Source organism: Cervus elaphus, chromosome 9 (genome assembly GCF_910594005.1).
Source record: "Cervus elaphus chromosome 9, mCerEla1.1, whole genome shotgun sequence".
Classification (NCBI taxonomy): Eukaryota; Metazoa; Chordata; class Mammalia; order Artiodactyla; family Cervidae; genus Cervus; species Cervus elaphus.
Genome location: NC_057823.1, coordinates 24,036,738 through 24,055,506, shown reverse-complemented (window position 1 = coordinate 24,055,506; position 18,769 = coordinate 24,036,738). Strand labels below are relative to the sequence as shown.

Here is an 18,769-nt window from a genome sequence, read left to right as displayed (position 1 = left end):
GCCAGAACTTTCCGAGTCCGTCTCCTAGGAAGCCAGACTGAGGCTGCGCTTGCGCAATGCTGCCATTCCGCTGCCTCTGGATATCTGGCCGGATTTGCAGGTGGGATATCTGGCTACTACCGATGGGGAAGAGGCAGTCGTAGACTGGCAACGCCTCCCATCTTCTAGCGCTTGCTGTGTTCTAAATATTATAAACAACAATAGCAATTGTACATTGTGTTTCCTCAGAAGAGCCACTTTACATACGTTATTGTGCTTGATTGCCAACTTGATTATGACCTGTCTCACCATTAGCTGAGGAACTTTGTCAGCATTCTCACAATTACCTCCAGAGCCTAGAATAGAAGCTGGCACAAGGTGGGTTTTCAATAAATATTTGTGAAAGAAAGAATGATCTATCCTCTTTCCTGTCCGATCCTCTCCCCTGAACACTGCTCTGCTTGGACGTGCAATAGACAGTTCAAGTTTATCATGTCCAAAATTGAAACGTTGATTCCCACTTCCTATCGCCTACTAGTACCTACGCCACAGCTGTTAAATATAAAATAAACAATTTAAAAAATCCATCACAATAATGTAAGCTGGATTCTGACAATTGATCAGACTAAAACCAGTCTTTCTCTCTCATACTTAATATCCAATCTTTCTATAGAACTAGAATTAGTCTTCTCTATCTCAGAAGTAGAACCAGAATCTGAACACTTTGAGTACCACCATCTCTCGCCTGCAGGTTATGATTTCCTTGAAGTGCATCCTTGCCCATCTAGTCTACTTTCAACATAAGACGCAGAGTGCTGGTGTTAAAATGAGTCAGATACTGTTGGTGGCTCAAGGGTAAAGAATCCGCCTTCCAATACAGGAGACGGAGGTTCTATCCCTGGGTGGGGAAGATCCCCTGGAGAAGGAAATGGCAACCTACTCTTGCCTGGGAAATTCCATGGATAGAAAGGCCTGGCGGCTACAGTGCATAGGGTTGCAAAAAGTCTGACATGGCTTAGCAACTAAAACAACACTGCCTTCATTCATAACCTGCTAGTGATTTCTCATCTCCCAGCATAAAAGTCACAGGCCCTCTCCCTGTTTCCTGCAGTCTTCCCTCTTACTCCTTATTGCAAGCTATCCCTCTCGCACCAGCTCCACTTGGCCTCCTTGATTCATTGCAGGCATGACCTTGCAGGCATGGTTTCATGATAGAATACAAGGCCTTTTATGCTTGCAGTAGGAGCTAATAAAAATACTTAGTGTCAGCATACTGTTCTAAGTGCTTTAATTCCTTTTTAATTATTAATTTAGTTCACATAATAACCTTTTGAAATAGGTACCATTAGTCATTTTAATAGAAAATATGAGTAACCATTTCACATATTTAAAAAACTGAAGCATGAGCCATTAAGTAACTTGTCCAAGGTCATACATATAGGCAGTGACAAAGCTCAGATCCAAAGCCAGGCCCTGCCTAGAAAGCTCCTCACTAAATATTGCCTGACTCCCTCATTGCCTTCAGAATATCTTTGTTCATATATCACCTCCTTAGTGAACCCTACCAATGATCTCTCTACTTAAAATGCCAACCTTCAGAGATTTTCCCTGTGGTCCAATGGTTAGGACTCCACGGTCCAATGCAGGGGATGCAGGTTCCATCCCTGGTCAGGGAACTAAGATCCCACATGCCACACGGTACAGCCAAAAACTAAAAAAGGAAACAAAACTCCAATCTTCAGTCCCAGCCTTGTTATCTTCCCTCCCTACTTTATATTTCTCCATAGTACTTATCACTCTCTGATATATGATAGATATAATATATATCTGCTTTATTGAGATTCACCAATTTATACAATTCAGTGATTCTTACTATAGATAGAGTTGTGTGACCATAACCACAATCGATTTTAAACATTTTCATCACACTCAAAAGAAACACTTATAGCTATCACTCCCCCTTCCCCCTTGCAACATCCCAGCCCTAGGCAACCACTAATCTACTTTCTGTATCTACAGATTTGCCTATTTTTGACTTATCATATAAATGGAATTATATAATATGTAACCTTTTGTGAAATGATGTCTATCACGTAGAATAATATTTTCAAGTGAAGTCACTCAGTCTTGTCTGACTCTTTGTGACCCTATGGACTGTAGCCTACCAGGCTTCTCCTTCCATGGGATTTTCCAGGCAAGAGTACTGGAGTGGGTTGCCATTTCCTTCTCCAGGGAATCTTCCCAACCCAGGGATTGAACCCAGGTCTCCTGCATTGCAGGCAGACACTTTACCCTCTGAGCCAAATCATCCCTATTATAACACATAACAATAATCCTTTACTTTTTATGGCTGAATCATGTTCTATTGTATAAATATACCACATTTTTATCTATTTATCAATTGATGAACATTTGGGTTGTCTCTACTTTTTGGTACTATGGATAATGCTGCTATAAGTTTTTGTGAACATGTTTCATTTCTCTTGGGTATATACTACAAGTGGAATTGATGGATTGTTTAGTAACTAATGTTTAACATTTTGAGGAACTATCAAGTTGTTTTCCAAAGTGGCTGCACCACCAGCAATGTAAGAGGATTTCCATTCCCACCAGCAGTGTATGAGGTTTACAATTTTCTCTACATCCTCACCACCACCTGCAGTTGTCTTGAGTTGCTTATTATGGCCATCCTGCTGATGTAAAATAGCATCACATTGTAGCTTCTATTTGTACTTCCTTGATGATTAGTAATGTTGAACATGATTTCATACGCTTTTTGACCATCTGAATATCTCCTTCAGAGACATGTCTAATCAATTATTTGCACTTTTCATTATTAAGTTGTAAGAATTCTTTAAATATTCTAAATACAAGTCTCTTTTCAGATATATGATATACATGTGCTTTCTCTTATTATGTGTGTTGTCTTTTGAATTACTGGATGCTGCTCTTTGAAGCACGAAAGTTTTAAATTTTGATCAAGTCCAAAATTTTCTTTTGTTGTTTATTTTCTTGTACATTTGGTGCAAATCTAGGAAACCACTTGCTAACTCAAGACATGAAGATTTTCTTTTTTAACAGTTTTCTAGTTTTAGCTCTTACCTTTAGATCTATGATCTATTTTGAGTTATTTTTGTATATGGTATGTTATTGGGATCCAGTTTCATTCTTCTGCACGTGAATATTCATCTGTCCTATCACCATTTGCTAAAAAGAATCTTCTTTCCTCCATTGAATTATTGTAGCAACCTGGGCAAATAACAATTGGTCATAAATATGAGGGTTGATTTCCAGATTCTCATTTCAATTCCATGAATCTATATGTCCATCCAATACTATATTGTCTTGATTACCATAGGCTAGTAGTAAGTTTTGAAATTAGATACTACAAAGCCTACATATCTGCTTTTTCAAGGTAGTTTTGATCATTCTGAATTCTTTGGTTGTTCATAGGAATTTTTAAAACACCTTGTTAGTTTAGATCTATGATCTATTTTCAGTTATTTTTGTATATGATACGCTATAGGAATCAAAAACACAGCTAGAAATTTAACAGGGATTATGTTGAATTGATAGACAGTTCTGGAACTATTGGTATTTTAATAGTTTAAATCTTCCAGTCCATAAACATGGAATGTCTCTCCATTTATTTAGATCTTCTTTAATTTCTTTCAGTAATGTTCTGTAGTTTTCTGTAGCATACACACATATCCCCCAAGGGTAACCACTATCTTGACTCTAACATTATAGATCCCTTCTTTATGCTTTTTATAAGTGAAATCATACAGTATGAATCCTTTTTTATCTGTCTTCTGACATTCAATATTATGTTTCTAAGATTCTTCCTTATCGGGTGCAGCAGTTCATTCTTTTTCAATGTGGTATAGTATCCCCTATATCGTGTGACTATACCACAATTTGTTTATCCCATTCAACTATTGATGGACATTTGGGTTGTATCCAGTTTAGGGCTACTACAAATAGTGCTTCTGTGAACATGTAGGTTCACATATGCATTTCTGTTGGACATCTATCTAGGAGTGGAACTGCTGGGATTTTCATATGTTCTACTCAAGCTTTCCTCTTTCCTAACTAGAATACAAGTTCCACGTCTCTTCTATTCACTGTTATGTTCCAGCGCCTAACACATTGCAGCCTTCAATAGATAACCTTCTCCAGGGCGGCTTGCTTACCAGCCGCCCCAGCCCGGCTGGGGACTCTGCGCCTGGGGCTAGGGCTTTAGGTGCGGAAGAGGGGCTCAGTGGGTGGGCGCGGGGTGGAGTAAGAATACAGAGGATCCTTCACCCACCTGCGCGCTCTCCCTCCCGCCGCGTCCCAGGCCCGCGCCCCTCACTTCGGGAACAAAGGGCTGGGAGAGCGGGCCCCCGCGCGCCAGGACAGTCCCAGGGCCAGGGGTTGGGGGTGGGCCAGCTGAGCCCGCCCCGCCCCGCCCCGCCCCGCCTCGTGGCCTCCCCAGCTGCAAGTCACTGACGCTGGGGTAGAAAACGCCGAGCCAAGCCGGGACCCAGACCCAGGATCTGACGCAGCCATGGCTTCCGGAGGGCGGCATGCGCCGCAGAACTCGGCCTCGGAGGTGAGAGCCTCCCGACGTCCAGGTAAGAGTTCGGACGAAAGTCAAGGCGAAATGGCCCTTCGCCGTCCGCTCCCCTCGCGGCCGTGGAACGTCTCTCTCTCCGCCGCGATCCGGAAAAGTTTCTCGGAGGCGTGCCTGCGCGATGCTCTCCGGCTCCCCGCACCTTCGTGGACCAGATCCGTGCGGGCGGGAATGCGGGCTCGGCCAGCTGCAGCCCCCGACCCAGCCGCAGCTGGGGGGCCGCCGCCCGCACCATCTACGCAGCCCCCAGTCCCCAGCCCGCCCAGGCTCATGCAGAAAACCTGGGGAGGCTTCCTGGACCAGCGCCGGCTGCTCGCCTACCTGACGCAGGCCCAGGGCCGCGAGGCGCGTCTGTGGCGGGGTGGCCAACTCCAGGTACCGGTTCCCTCGCGGGGCCCTCCCGGAAGCACGGTCATCCCCCTCCCTCACGCGCGCACGGGACGAGGCCGGGCTCCACGTGCACCCGCGACCAGGTGAGCCGCACCCTGGAGCCTGCACCTTCCCCGGGTGCGTCCCCCTCCGCTTATCTCACTGAAACGGTGCTTCACTAGAGGGCTTTGGAAGAGGGCTTGTTTGAGTTGGGGAATTCAGCTGAAGACCCAAAAAACGGGCGCAGGAAGGAGAGGGTCTGAATGGGGGAACATCTGGACAAGAGAGACACTTTTATGTGACCGCTATTTCGGGTGAAGGGGCTTCTTACAACACCTCTGGTCCAGCCACTGATAGGCTGAGACCAACGACCTTCCCTGCTCTCCCCCACCTCCTCCTTCCAGCAGGCGGAAATTTGCGAAGCCTTCAGAGAAGTTGTGTTGTGGCTCCTGAGAGTGGAGAACATCTTTGACTTCTCTCAGAACACTTTTAGCCTGGCTCTCACTATCTTCAGCCGCCTCCTTGTTTCAGTAAAGGTAAAGGAGTTATGAGGGATGGTGACAGATGGTTGGGTGTGGAAACTCACCTTTGTTTCCTGTTGCCACCCCAGGTGCTCAAACCCAACATTATAAATTAAGTCAGTGACTCCCAGAATAGAACTGGAATTGGAAAATCCTACCACCTTACCTGTCTGGCTCAGTGTTGTGTGGCCATCAGTGGTGGACTTGGGGAGCATGAGAGGACCTAGCTGAGAAAGGACTCTCAGTGTGCTATGAGGTCAGGTGTGCTTGTCTGGACCAGTACTCGCAGCCTGAGGCCAGGAGGGGCCTGTGTGTTCCCTGAGAAGATGCTGTATTTCCCACCTCCAGTCAGTCTTCTAACAAAGGGCTGTTGACTAGTCATCTGTGGTTCTGAAACCAGGAGGTTTTCACTGGTCACATCTAAAAATGGGCTAAACTCTTTGTGAATAAATACAATGTCCTTTTTAAAAATTAAAAAAAAACTCGATTTCTTAAAAAAAAACAACAAACCCACATGCTTTATGGTTAGTCTCTGGCACTCATATTTGCAAATGTGTCTCTTCCATACTGCAGATAAAAAAGCATTTACTCCATTGTGTCACAATTACTTCCTTGAGACTTGCTACAAAAGTTAATGAAGAAGAGGAGGTATGCATCCCTGGAAGCTCATTAATGGCTGCTTTTGAGGTATAGGGGTGTATAACATTGGAAACACAAGTTTCCTGAAAGGTCTGTGATCTTGGGAATGGACATTTTGGGAAAAGTCACACCTCCCAGGATCTCAGCTGTCCGTTCCTCAGGCTTGTCAGACGCTGGTGGTGGTGGTTTAGTTGCTGAGTCCGACTCTTGCGACCCCATGGACTATAGCCTGCCACACTCCTTTGTGGAATTTCCTAGGCAAGGATACTGGAGTGGACTGCCATTTCCTTCTCCAGGAGATCTTTCCAACCCAGGGATCAAACCTAGGCCTCCTGAAGGATTCTTTACCGATCTGGGCCATGGGAATTCTGGTACCCCACAAATGGGAAAACAGAAGAGCTGAATTGTCCTGGCCCACCAAAGCCAGAAGCCTGATCTCCTGGCAGATATATCTTGCCTCATTGGTTGATGGTAGATGCCACCTCCCACTAAGCAGAGGAAAGTGGCCTCCCAGACCATATGGCCTAATAGCCATCCCCCAGAAACTACATCTAAGAAAGCTGCTTGAGACTTGAGGACTTGCCTGTGTCAAAGAAACTGGTCTTCAGGGAGTCTGGGACCCTCGTCTGGGAGGGGCAGGAGGGCCACGAGGGCCACAAGCAGTGGGTGGAAGAGAAGCCCCTGGAATTGCTTCAGGCTTGCTTGAATTTCTCAGTTTCGCTATGGCTTCTTTTCAGGAGAAGATCCTCTCCCAGTATCCTTCCCAAACCTCCCTCCCTTCCTTCTTCCCTCCCTCCAACCTCTCCCCCTTTGTGGAACCACTGCCATTAATACAAGGTCCCCTTGGCTGATCTCAGGGTCCAAGGGGCCAGAAAAAGGCATGGTGTGTCCAGTTCCAAACTTGGATTAAAAACTATTTTAACCCTGTTTGTTAGAATGTAATGTGTGTCCCGCAAAAATGCTTTTGTTCAACTAAGAACCAAGTAAATAACCTTTAAAAGAACTACTCCTAGAGGTTATACTTTTGTTTATCTAAAAGAGTAGGACCAAGTCTTCAATGCACTTGGTATTTGAATGTTTACTCATAGACAAGCCTTATAATTTCTCTGGGAAAGAGTCATAGTTTTTCCAGAACTGAACTGCCTTCAATTAAGGCTGAAAGGAATGTGTTTGCAGCTGTGGTGTTACCTGGTTCTGGGAGGTTTTATCAGTGAGTCTGTCTGATGCAGACCAGGAAGCTCACAGGCCTACTTCTCTCTATGACTAACAATCATGGTAGTGATTGGAACCAGGAATGGGTAGAGTCCATAGCTGGAAAGCTTTGAGTGAGTTCTTGCAGCTGAATGTGGGAGACGGCACAGTCCCAGCCTCCAAAGCACCTTTGAGTAGGAGCTGGAGTGCAGTTGGGGATCAAGACCTGTTGGCAGCAGATGACCACGTGACATTTACTACACACTGTCACAACTACCTGGGGACTTGACAGATAGCCAAGATCTGGTTTGGTTTTTCTTTCAGAAGCGTTTTCTGTGGTGGGTCACTGGAAGACAACTCTACTAGGGTCATGGATGCCCAGTCCCCAGCAACAAGAAAACAAAAGCTACTATGACATAGTGTAGGGCTTTGGCCTCTTTTATTTTCTTTTTACAGTTAATTCCACGCGTAAAAGACTTCATAAAGCATTATGGCTCTGGCTATTCCCCGAATGAGCTCCTCAGGATGGAGCTGGCTATTTTGGACAAACTGCACTGGGACCTCTACATCGGGACACCGCTGGACTTTCTGTTCACAGTAAGTACGAGGAACTTCCAGAGCCTACCCTGGACTCATTGTGCCTTTGGAACAGCTGTTCACAATATAGGACGGCAAAGCACACGTCCTTACACATGCAGCACAGTGACGTGACCCACAAGGCTCACGACATAACGGCAGAGTTAAAATATTATCTTACATCCAACACGGTTCCGCCAGACTCCCGCTTCTAAAGGACATTACCTTTACAAAGATATTTAGACGGCACTATTATGGTGAGCTTCTCTTTTAAATACACACTGCAAAAATATTTAACTTTCCATTCTATGAATACTGTACATAAAAATCTGTCTGCTTTTGCTGCACTTTACACACATTCACTTAGCTGTCTTTATTCACCTACACACAATCCTTACTGAGGCTTTAGACCATATTGATCTGGCACTTAAAAATGTCATGTTAGTTTGTATTTGTTTTAGTTAGAGAATGATGGTCATCCTTAAGGATAGGATTCTGTTAGTAAGGCAAAATTATGTCATATGGAAATGTCATGGGGTTTTGGTCTGTTATGAAGTGTGACGATTAAATCATGAAGGGCTGTACCATTATAAAAACTGACCATTGTGGCCAAGCGGCAGCGTTTCTTCTCATGTCGAGCACATATAAGTAACTTCTCTGCTACCTTAATCTTGAACTGTCTGCTTCTGTTTTTCAGAAGTGAAACACTGTCAAGTGGGTACGTTAGGCTCTTAGGGACCATGTCACAAAGCAGACTGTATTTTTCTCACCAGGGTTGAAGCTTAGCTTGGCCGCACAGTGGGTATTAAGCCTCAACCCCCTTCTGGGGCCATGGATGGGAACGAAAAGGGTTGGGCAACATTTAATGTTCCCTGATGAAAATTTAAACTGTTTTTTGCACTTTTGGTCATTGATCTATGAAAAGTATGGGGTTTTCTGTTCTAACATAAAAACCACGGTCTCCAGTTCCACGCCCTGGTGGTCCTGGGCTGGCCCCACGTGAAGGAGCTGATGCCTCAGAGGAATCCTTCCCTCCACGTCGCGTCCCTGACCAGGCAGCTGCAGCACTGTATGGCGGGCCACCAGCTGCTGCAGTTCAAGGGCTCCACACTGGCCTTGGTCATCATCACCTTAGAGCTGGAGAGGCTCATGCCCGACTGCTGTACTCCTATATCTGATCTGCTAAAGAAAGCACAGGTAGACATCAACTTTGCCCCACACCAGGCTCTCAGTTTTGCCCCTTCAGCTGATGCACTCTGCCCCCAAAAGGGTACCTATGGCCCCTTCTCGGCCCTTATGGGCTCCAGGAGATACTCTGGCTGTGATGACTCTGAAGACCCTTCCTAAGGGCTAGGCTTTCCACACACGACCTATCCTCTGGGCTTGAGTATTAGCTACACGTTCCCTTCACCACAGTGGGCTTCTCTGACAATGAGCGAAGCTGTATCTCAGTGGCAGCCCTGGTAGTCAAGAGGATGTGGGGACATGTTGAGCTCAGGAGAAAACAACACTGAGCTTAACACTGGGGAGTATAAATTTCAGACCCTTTACAGGCACCAAGGTACTATGAAGTAGGTAGTGGGAGGTCAGAACCACTCTGGATGGACAGCATAAGATGGAATGCAGTTAGACAAATGAGTTTTTACTAAGGTTGAAGATGGGTGTCCCTGAGATGGTGGGGTTAATGTTCTCAAGTTGGGTGGTTGGAACTTCCTGGAAGTGCTCCATGCTAACATTCTGGCAGTCAGTTGCTCATTGTTTAGAATGTAAAATGGTTCTGCCTCAAGGATGACCACTCTGTTTTAATTACAGGTTGGTATAAGGCAGTGGAACCGCTGCAAAGAACTTGTAAAGGAGCAACTGGCAAGCCTTTAGTCGTCCTCCTGCACAGACACTTTCTGGCTCACCTGCCAGCATCTGTGCCCTACCCCAGAGCCCTTTACAGCATACTGGCAAAGCTGGACTTCGACTCCTCTATAGTCTAGGCTTTATGGATCCTGCAACAAGAAAGCAAGAAGGCCTTGAAAGAGCAACTGAGAAAACACTCCTGATTCTTCGGCGGGGAGGGGGGCGGGGGGGGGGGAAACAAGGGGGCAAAAAGACAGGTCAGGGTCCCTAAAGGGAAAGGTAGTCTGATAAATCAAACTCAGACTCCTGCCTCCCTCATGACCCTGGGCCTGAAACCAGGGAGAGGGAATAAATGCTCATAGTGCAGCTTGCTTTTTCTTCCTCATCAAGGGCTGTATCAGCCTATAAGACAACTGGACTATGAGGTCAGAGGCAGGCCTTGCTCAGGGCAGAAGGGCCAGGCGGGTGCTGACAGACAAGTTTCTGCTGCTCCACCTGCCAGAACTGGCCGGGACTTTCCAGCTTCCCAGGCCTGTACCAAGAGCATGTGCAGGCTTCAAGTCCCAAGTGCCCTGCTCGCCTTTGCAGAAATGGGATTTACCCTGATTGCCCAGCATCTAAGTCTTTTCTTTGTTAAGAACTCAATTCATAAATTGTGCTTTATTTCATATACAGTAACCAGTTCAAGCTTTAAGCATATTTCTGCTTGGTTAACTCTTAGTTTACAGGCTTAACTAGGGGAACTTTTGTGTTTAAATAATGACACTTCGAGGTGATCCTTGTGTTGGGAAGGCACAGCTCCCTGAGTTTTGGTTGAGATGAGCAGGTCCTGAAGCTGAGCTCCCACTACTGCAGAGAGGAGGGAGAGACCACTAGCATGCTGTGAGGGAGAAACCAGCTGCCCCTGGGGAGCGGTGAGACTATGAGCCATTCTCTAGGCAGTGGAGTCCAGCTGACAGTGACGCCAGCTGGGACTGTGGAAGTAGTCCTGGGGATGTGAATGACTGGGCCACACATTTAGAGGTCATCTGTGAAGTCCTTCCACAGTGAACAGTTTTCTGTAAATGTAGAGGGTGATCTGCTACTAGGTGCAATACTAGCTATACCGTATTAGTGTCTGCACTGTAGTCAGCACAAATCTCTGCCTCTGGTTAAGACAGATTTGCTTGTTGGAGCTTTTTTCCAAATACACTTGACTTCCTTTCAATCCTTTCTGTGTCTTATTTTACATGTATTAGATACCATGCATTGAGATTTGATAGAGTCAAACACACATGAAATGCAATCTCTCAAACCCTATCAGTAACTGTCCTCTAGTCCAGCACAAATGAACGTGCTGGGGGGCAGCCTGCTGCTCATGGCCTCAGCTTCCCCTGCCTCCTTCCTTCCACTGTAAGCAGCACCGTCATTGGTGGAACAGAGGCTAATCCTGAGGGCCCACGCCAACTCAGGCTGTCTCTGACTTCAGAAAACAGGTAAGAATTACCTGGACCCCTCCCCTCCCCCGAACCAAGTAGCTCTGGAATGTAAGCTTCATTCCCCAGAGCTAAACCAACTCTCCATCTCTTGGGAAAAGAAGAAGATAGACCTGTGAGCCACAGATGGGGGTAAGGGACAGCCTTGTTGCTTCATCTTTCTGTAAATAGTATTCCCTTGGCAAACTTTCGTATTGCCAAAGTACCACTTGTGAGGGGTTTTTGTTGTTTGTTTTTAAGTTTTTATGTTGTTCAAGCTTGCCTTGGAGCCCTAAGTTCTATCTTACTCTCCTCTAACATTTTTTCCCTGCAGTTAGGAATTTCTGTTCCACTTCAGATTAGAGACTGGGGTTCACTGTGGAGGGAGAAATAAGGACATGATCCATCTCCCATTTGTCACCATTCACACAGAGATTGGTAAAGGGCTGTGACTGCCGAAAACAGAGATGGGACAGGGCTCAGAGGTGGGTGGGCTAAGAGAAGAACATAGTAGATGAGTATCACGGACACATCTTAAACTTGTCCAAATATTACCTCCTCGTTTGGGTGAGCCAAGTTCCTTCCACCAAGGTGGCCCTATTTCTCCTGGCTTCCTGGAAAGTCTTCGTCCTTCAAAGCTTGGTGAAGACTCTGCCTCCCTGCACCTGCCTGCCCAGGAGCAGAGTGGTGCTGTACCTTCACTGGGGAGGCCAGCATGCCAGTCTCCCTGCTGGGCTTAGTCCTCCATCTCCTCATTTTGGTCTTCCCGGAGATTAGCCTAGTGTCCAACAGAGAAAGCTCCTCGACAAATGGGCCCTGGAGATTGCCATCCCTTCCTCAACCAAATATTTGCCTACTTACTACAGCATCCCACCTCAGCAAAACCTTCTTAGGTCCACCAACCTACACTGTCAAACTGCACAGGAATAAGGCTACAGGATAGCAATACTTAAACCTCAATTGCTCCAGTTATGAGCTGTGTGACCTTGGGTAATTACTTAACCTCTCTGTGCCTTGCCTATAAAAAGGAGAAACTGGTACCTAATCATAGGATTATTGTGAAGATTAGAGGAATTAATACATGTAAATGCACTTTAGAACAATGACTAGCACACAGTAAGAACTCAAATGTTAGTTGTCCTATGACAAGCCTCCTCCACAAGGATGTAAACTTTTCAAGGGCAGGATCTGCCTTCTCCTGTGTCTTGTCTGATAAGGATCCTTTGACCACAGGCTGCAACTTCTCTTTCCTATCTTGCCTCCATCCCACACCCATTCAAGAGTTAAAACATAACTCCTATAGAAGCTGATCAACCCCACAAAGTTCACAGAAAAAACAAGCTGTATTTTACCACAGCTGTAGCAGATTAATAGAGGAAACATTAAATCAGAAAAGCCACTGCCCAAAAAAGACACCACAAAAACTCAAAATAAATGCAAAATTTAATGAAAAAAATGAGTACAAAGTGAATGGAAAGGAACAAAAACAGTCAATGAATGAAGGAATAAATGAATTAACAAGTGAAGCAGTTTTAGAAAAGCATGTTAACGTAACAGACTAGCAAGCCACACTTCCCTTGGGCCTCTTATCCAGTAACTGGAGCCCCACTTAACAGGGAACCCACACAAAGACATACACAACATGTATGGAGTCGGTCTGCATAAGTACAGACCACCTAGACTCAGGTTACCCACAATTCGGGTGACCATATCTCCCAGTTTGCCTGAGACAATCATGGCTTATGCTCGTTGACTTAGCAAAATCTCCTTTCACTCTCAAAAGTCTCAGCTTGGGCAATAAATTATATGGTGATCCTACCCAACATCAACTTGGTTCATGAAAGACATGATAGTAAATGCCAGTGATCCCGCTGACAGCCCTAACAATGCCAACAGATGATACGGAGACAGAAAATGAGGGGAAAATCAGATCCTGCAGACAGGGGTCACATTCCATGAGGTGGGTAGCTTGTTAAACAATGAATGGTAAGTTTTTAAGCTCACCTTGTGCACCAAAGATTAATTTGGTCTCAGCTAAAAATGACAAAATTCTAAACACAAACAGCATGAGAGAAAAGTGCAGTGAGGCTCACTAAAGTCAGAGGGTCCTGTGGAGGCAGCCCAGACCCCAGAAAATGTAACAAGGACGGGTCTGCCCCGAGATTCTTGGAAGCCTGGGGCCTGCAGGCAGGTGACCAGCCACAATTCTGGCCACCCAAGTATGCCCTGGGTGCAGCCCATGTGCAGGTGAGGGTAGATGGGCAGCAGGATCTGACCACTCTAAGAGTCCCCAGATTGGCCAGGAGTGCTCATTTCTTACATAACCGAGCCTGCTGGGTCATTGAGCCTCATCTTCAGAAATACACTAGCTGACAGAGGCTATCTTAAAGGTCATACTTCCATCCAACTGAATATACTTTCAGACACATAATGACCCTAGAGTTAAGTCACTTGCAGTCCACATCTGCCTTAGATATGCTGATTTACCTTTTTAGATACCCACACTGAAGCATCAGTTACCAGTTACAACCGCAAGTGGGTTTACTCTAAAGCTAATAAAACTTAATTCTCAGGGCCTCTTCCAAGGCCCTGTACCTGATTTTATACTCATGTTCTCTTAAGAAGGCTTCTCAAGTAGCCTGAGCCCCTCAAAAATCTGTATCCACCCGTGGTCATGGCATAACTTTGGAGAATTTTCACTTTGAGTCTCAACAAAACCTGCTCTGCTCCAGGTGAAGCGAAAAAGACCACCTTTTCCTGGTCATACCTCAGTGGATACATACAGCTCACCCTCCACCCCTCTCTGAATGGAGCATGATCTGAGAAGGTCAGGAGGGAGCCAGAACTCTAGCCTTGGAAATCAGTAAAGCAAGCCAAGGCAGGAAGAGGGAAAAGATGATGGGAAAGAAAATGAAGGACATAAAAACACAAACCGCCAATCCAACAATGTATCAGCACAGCTTCCTAAGGCTTCCAACTAGAGAGTGCACTAGACTGAGCTCCTTGAGGGCAGAGCTGTGCGGTACTCTGGGTAGCCTGTGTCCAGCACAGCGCTTGATCAGCATTAAGTGGGATCCTTCCTTTCATCTATTAATTTTTTATGTCCCATATTATCAGGCCATACTTTCAACCCTGATAGTTTCAGTGGCTTGCCAACCAACAGGAACATAGAACGCTGTACTTTCTGAGAAGGTTCTCTTTTAAGAATGCAGCTGAAAGGGAAAAAGCTCCTCTGCTGGTAGTTTTTTTCTTAATTGTTTACATACATCAGGCACCTTCATCTCTTTCCCTGCAACTCAGCCAGGAAAAAGGAAAGAATGACCCAGAGAGAAACCTGTTCCCCCTGAGCACTCTTTGCATTTGGAATATGCAGGGTTGGGCTGGGGGGGGGGGGGTAGTGGGGGGCTTAGTTAATTAAGAGTCAAACACTTAACATGCACACATGGGGTTGGTCCCTGTTCACAGGTAGCACCTCGGGGGGGAGGGGGGGCACAGAGATAACTGCTTCGGGCTGCTGTTCCATTTACATTCACAGTAACAACACTGAACGTGGCCTTTTTCATGATCCACTTTCATTCATAAAGAAATCCCAAACACTGTCATTACAGGACGTTTATTACCCACCTCTCCCTATATTTTATAGGGATACTTTATACATAAGAAAGGTTTAGAGATATTTTTAGTTTTTAAAAATCAGGGAATCTGTGTTACTTACGAAAATAACGGGAGGGGGTATTATTTGTCTTTACGCTCGTGCCAAAATAAAAATTTAGAAGTGCTTTAAAAGTTATTATTGAAATTAAGCTCTAGGTTAGAAAAATTAAAATGAAGGGGAGTGGGGGGAATTCTGCAGCATGTATACCACACCACGTGGCCACACCTAGGGCACTGCATGAGTTGCCATCTTGACGCTGAACAATTAGGCCGAGCATCGCCGGCTGGGGCCTCTGCTAGAGCGGCACAAAACTGCTCCGTCAAGGAATAGTGACACTGTAAATGGAAGACCAGCCACTGGCTCTGAAAAAAATAAACCTCATCAGTTTTGGGTTCCAGCATTCATGGCTTTAACAAGTTTGCATAGAGAGGGTAGCCCGCCAGGCCTGGGCAGCCCGGGGGGCAGGGGTGGGGGACAAGGCAGGGCTGTAAACACTGGAGTCTGTACCGGCTCCCAGTCCGTCCTCACACCATGATATGGGAGAAGGGTCACAAGGTGTAACTCAAGCAACTTAACACATGAAAGTCTAAAGTCCGCTCTTGACATGTAAGTCTGTGCGTGCGTTAACTGAAAAATAAAAATAAAACAAACAAAACAAAAACAGACACATTAAAAGATACACAGACGACCAAATCAAACAGAAGCAAAAGACAGCAAGATGAACACTGGGAAAGGACAGTCAGTTTGGCACTTGTGACGAGCAAAGCAGAGAATTCACTTCAGTTTATGGCATCCCAGGCTGAGGGGTCAAGATCTGATTGGGAAGTAATTTTGTAAAAATGAATTAAAATTTGAAGAATAAGTACAATCAATCAAAACCATTCAACTAAATGGTCACAAAACAACATCCCCCCTCCAAATGTACTCCTGACCCATCCCAACCAGGGCAGAGGGAAGGGGTGCTCCCAGCCAGCCCACCCACACTACTCCTGGCCTCCGCAAGGCCAGCATGGGAGGAGAGGGCTCTCTCCCAGAGGCCAAACTGACTGAAGCTTTCTGGAATGTCCAGCAAACAGAAAAGACCTGTTCTCCAGGCCCACGTCACATGAAAAAAAGCAGGGAGGCCTGACATCAGTGATGAGCCCCACCCTGAATTGGCCTGGTGCGCCTGCAGCCAGCCTGCACCCCACCCCCACTGGCCCTCAACACCTTGACCTGGCCACGGGTCCTTGAGCTGCTTTTGAGTGGTTTCTCCATAAGCTTACTTCCTAGGGGACTCTGCCTGCCCTTTTTTTTTTTTTTTTTTTTAAAGAAAAACAAATAAAAAAACAAAATGGCCTGGGCTAAGCTGGCAGGGAGCAAGGCAAAGTTTCTCTGGGAGCCAGCACTGGGTCATGGATAGCACACCACTTCCCAGGAGAAACCAGATTTCTGAGCTACCAGCTCAAAATCCACATGGGTTGCAATTCACAGAGCCTGCATGCTCACCAAGCTCACCAAGACCGAGACAGGCACCAGGGCCGGAAGCAAATGCAAAGCAGAAGGGAAATGTACACGGTTGAGGGGCCTGTGGAGCTGGGGACCAGCAGGGGCTTATCTGCTGCAGCAGGGCCAACGGCCGGGGGCAAGGCAGTCAGCAGGATGGAGGAAACTACAGGGTCTGTCCCAAAGCAGAAGACAGGCCTCAGGAACGAGAATTGGCGTCCAGTTCCTAAATGGCTGGTTCTGTCCCCCTGGTCTTCCCCAGGGAGAAGCTTTTTAAACTTCGATGTGTCTGTACCTCTGTGCCTGTGTGTCTCGGAGACTGTGTGTGTTAGTGGAGATATGTCTGGATCTGTGTATGTCACGGGAAAAGAGAGAGGGAGACAGTGTACATGTGTCATGCACGTGTGCAGCATTAGGGGACGCAATACTGGGGGGCAGGGGGAGGGCCAACGCCACAAGCAGCACCCCAGGGCCACAGTTAGCTATGCACTGCCTGGCCCTAACCACGAGGCTCCACTGCCGCCAAGGAAGGAACAGCCTGAACACACACGTTCCCAAACATTCAAGGAGGAAATGGAATTCCAAGAGAATAAGAGTGAGGGCCGAGGTGCGTATACCTGCTTAGTTTCCAGGCTGGCAAGAGAAAGAAGGTACTGGATACAGACCAGGGGCAGGGAGAAGCAGGGGCAGACAGGATCCCCATGGAGAGATGCCCTCGGGGACACTGAATGAAGCGGGGCAGGGGAGGGAGGCACCCCCCCACCCCCACCCAGAGCCAGGGCATCTGGGATCCAGCTGTGAGCATGGAAACAGGCTATGTCAAGGAGAAGAGACTTAGACCAGCCCCCACCTTGCCAAAGTTAACTGCACTCCCGGAGGCTGGGAAAAGCCTCCTCCTCTCCCCCATCGCTCTATCTCCTCTGAGGCTACGCTCTGAGGCTGAGGAACAGCTCCCGCCTCTACTGGAGGGGCAGCTCCTCTCTTCAGCAGGACTCACACAGCCCCTCCAGGGAGCTGCTGTCCTTCCTTCAGCAGGCTGTGACCACACTGTCTGGGGGTCAGTGCTGGCTGAGCTCAGGTCTCCACTGCCCTCAGTCACCACCCACCTGCCGAAACGGAACCCACGTCCACAGCCTCAGGACTGAGGGGGAGGCACCACAGCTGTCTAAGCAGAAACCACAGGAGCTTTTGGAATCTGTCTGGAAAATGCTGACATTCCCAGGCCCTGACCATCTCCTGGCCTGATGGACCTTCCCTGAGACCCTAGGACCCTCTCAGGGGCCACTCCCTGCCCGTGTGGCCCAGCCTTCTCCACCCAGCTCTTGAGGGGGCTGCAGGAGAAAGAGAAAAAGAGATAGAGAAAAAATAGGGTGTGGGGTAGAAGAGTGGGGAGAGGAGCCACTCGTGCACAAACACAAGAGTGGGCATGAACGTTGATACCTGAAGATGTGAAGATCACCACTGAAAGAAGAAAGGTGAGCAAGAAAGAGGTGGGAGAGCGAGTGAAAGGAGACAGCAAAATGGTGAGCCAGCAAGAATGAGTAAGAGCGAGAGAGAGCGAGCCAGCGCGGGGCAGGGAGCCCACCACCTACTTCTTCTTGTCCTTGTCCTTCCTCAGAGGCTGCTGCGAGGTGGCGTGCAGGGCCTGAGTCTGCAGGGCCTCCACTGCTGCCTTCCTGCGGTTGAAGGCGTTGGTCTCCTCCTCCAGTTCCCGGCGCTTCTCCTCCACCTTGCGCTTCTCCTCCTGGTGCACCCGCTTGAGGTGCTCAAATTTCTCGTGGAGCTGGGAGCAGAAGGTGGGGAGGCCAGCTCCGTGTGGGCCCCAAGGGAGCCTTGGCCCTCCCCAGCCTGGCCTGGCCACACACAACCCCGAGCCCAGCACACACCTCTCTCTCCTTCTCCTTCAATTCCAGCTCCGTCTCCTTCACTTTGTTGACAAACATCTGCCTCATCTCTTCCTCCTTCCTCTGGAGCTCGCTCAGGAACTCCTTCCTCTTGGCCTCGTATGTTTCCTGGAGGCTGTGGAGACCCAGAGAGAAGAGGCCAAGGAGGGGATCATGGTGGGATGGGGTTGGGCAGAGCCAGAGGGGTGGAATCATGTGGACACATGGGGGTCAGGGGTTCATGCTACTGTTCCAACAGCCTCTCCCCACTCCTGGCTCACAAGCCCCTAGAAACAGATGCTGGCATGGCAAGTCTGGTTGTGGCTGGGGAGACAGGCTGTCACCTGAAAGGCTGGCTGTCACCATCACTGTCCTGGAAGCCCATCTCCTCCAACTTGCAGCGCCGGTAGAGCTCATAGTGCCGACTGTGTGTCTGCTCGCGGAGGTCCTCCATGTTCACCCGGATCAACATCTCCCGGAGCTTCACGAAGTCGCAGTGATTCTCGTTCTCCACTGGAAGTGGAGGGCACGCGGGCATCAGGCAGGGACCCGGC

General features: G+C 47.5%; 2 protein-coding genes across 11 annotated transcripts in view; one reads left to right on the top strand and one right to left on the bottom strand.

The window, feature by feature from the left end:
* Positions 1-56: 56 nt before the first annotated feature.
* On the top strand, positions 57-8,025 carry CCNI2 (cyclin I family member 2). Its single transcript, XM_043913798.1, has 5 exons — positions 57-87; positions 4,601-5,067; positions 5,368-5,499; positions 6,058-6,132; positions 7,771-8,025. Exons 1-5 carry the CDS (start codon positions 57-59, stop codon positions 8,023-8,025), a joined length of 960 nt encoding a protein of 319 aa, XP_043769733.1.
* SEPTIN8 (septin 8) overlaps positions 7,737-18,769 on the bottom strand; it is a 27,021-nt gene continuing 15,988 nt past the window's right edge. For 4 of the 10 annotated variants that reach the window (XM_043912130.1, XM_043912129.1, XM_043912125.1 and 1 more), the window contains 4 exons: positions 18,560-18,728; positions 18,219-18,351; positions 17,925-18,115; positions 7,737-9,072 (listed from right to left, as the gene is read on the bottom strand). In XM_043912130.1, coding sequence (XP_043768065.1) covers positions 8,907-9,072; positions 17,925-18,115; positions 18,219-18,351; positions 18,560-18,728 — 659 coding nt within the window. In that variant the 3' untranslated portion in view covers positions 7,737-8,906. Of the gene's footprint in view, positions 9,073-12,617; positions 15,475-15,515; positions 15,662-17,924; positions 18,116-18,218; positions 18,352-18,559; positions 18,729-18,769 lie in introns of those variants that run through there. The other 6 variants (XM_043912126.1, XM_043912127.1, XM_043912128.1 and 3 more) reach the window with 4 other exon arrangements.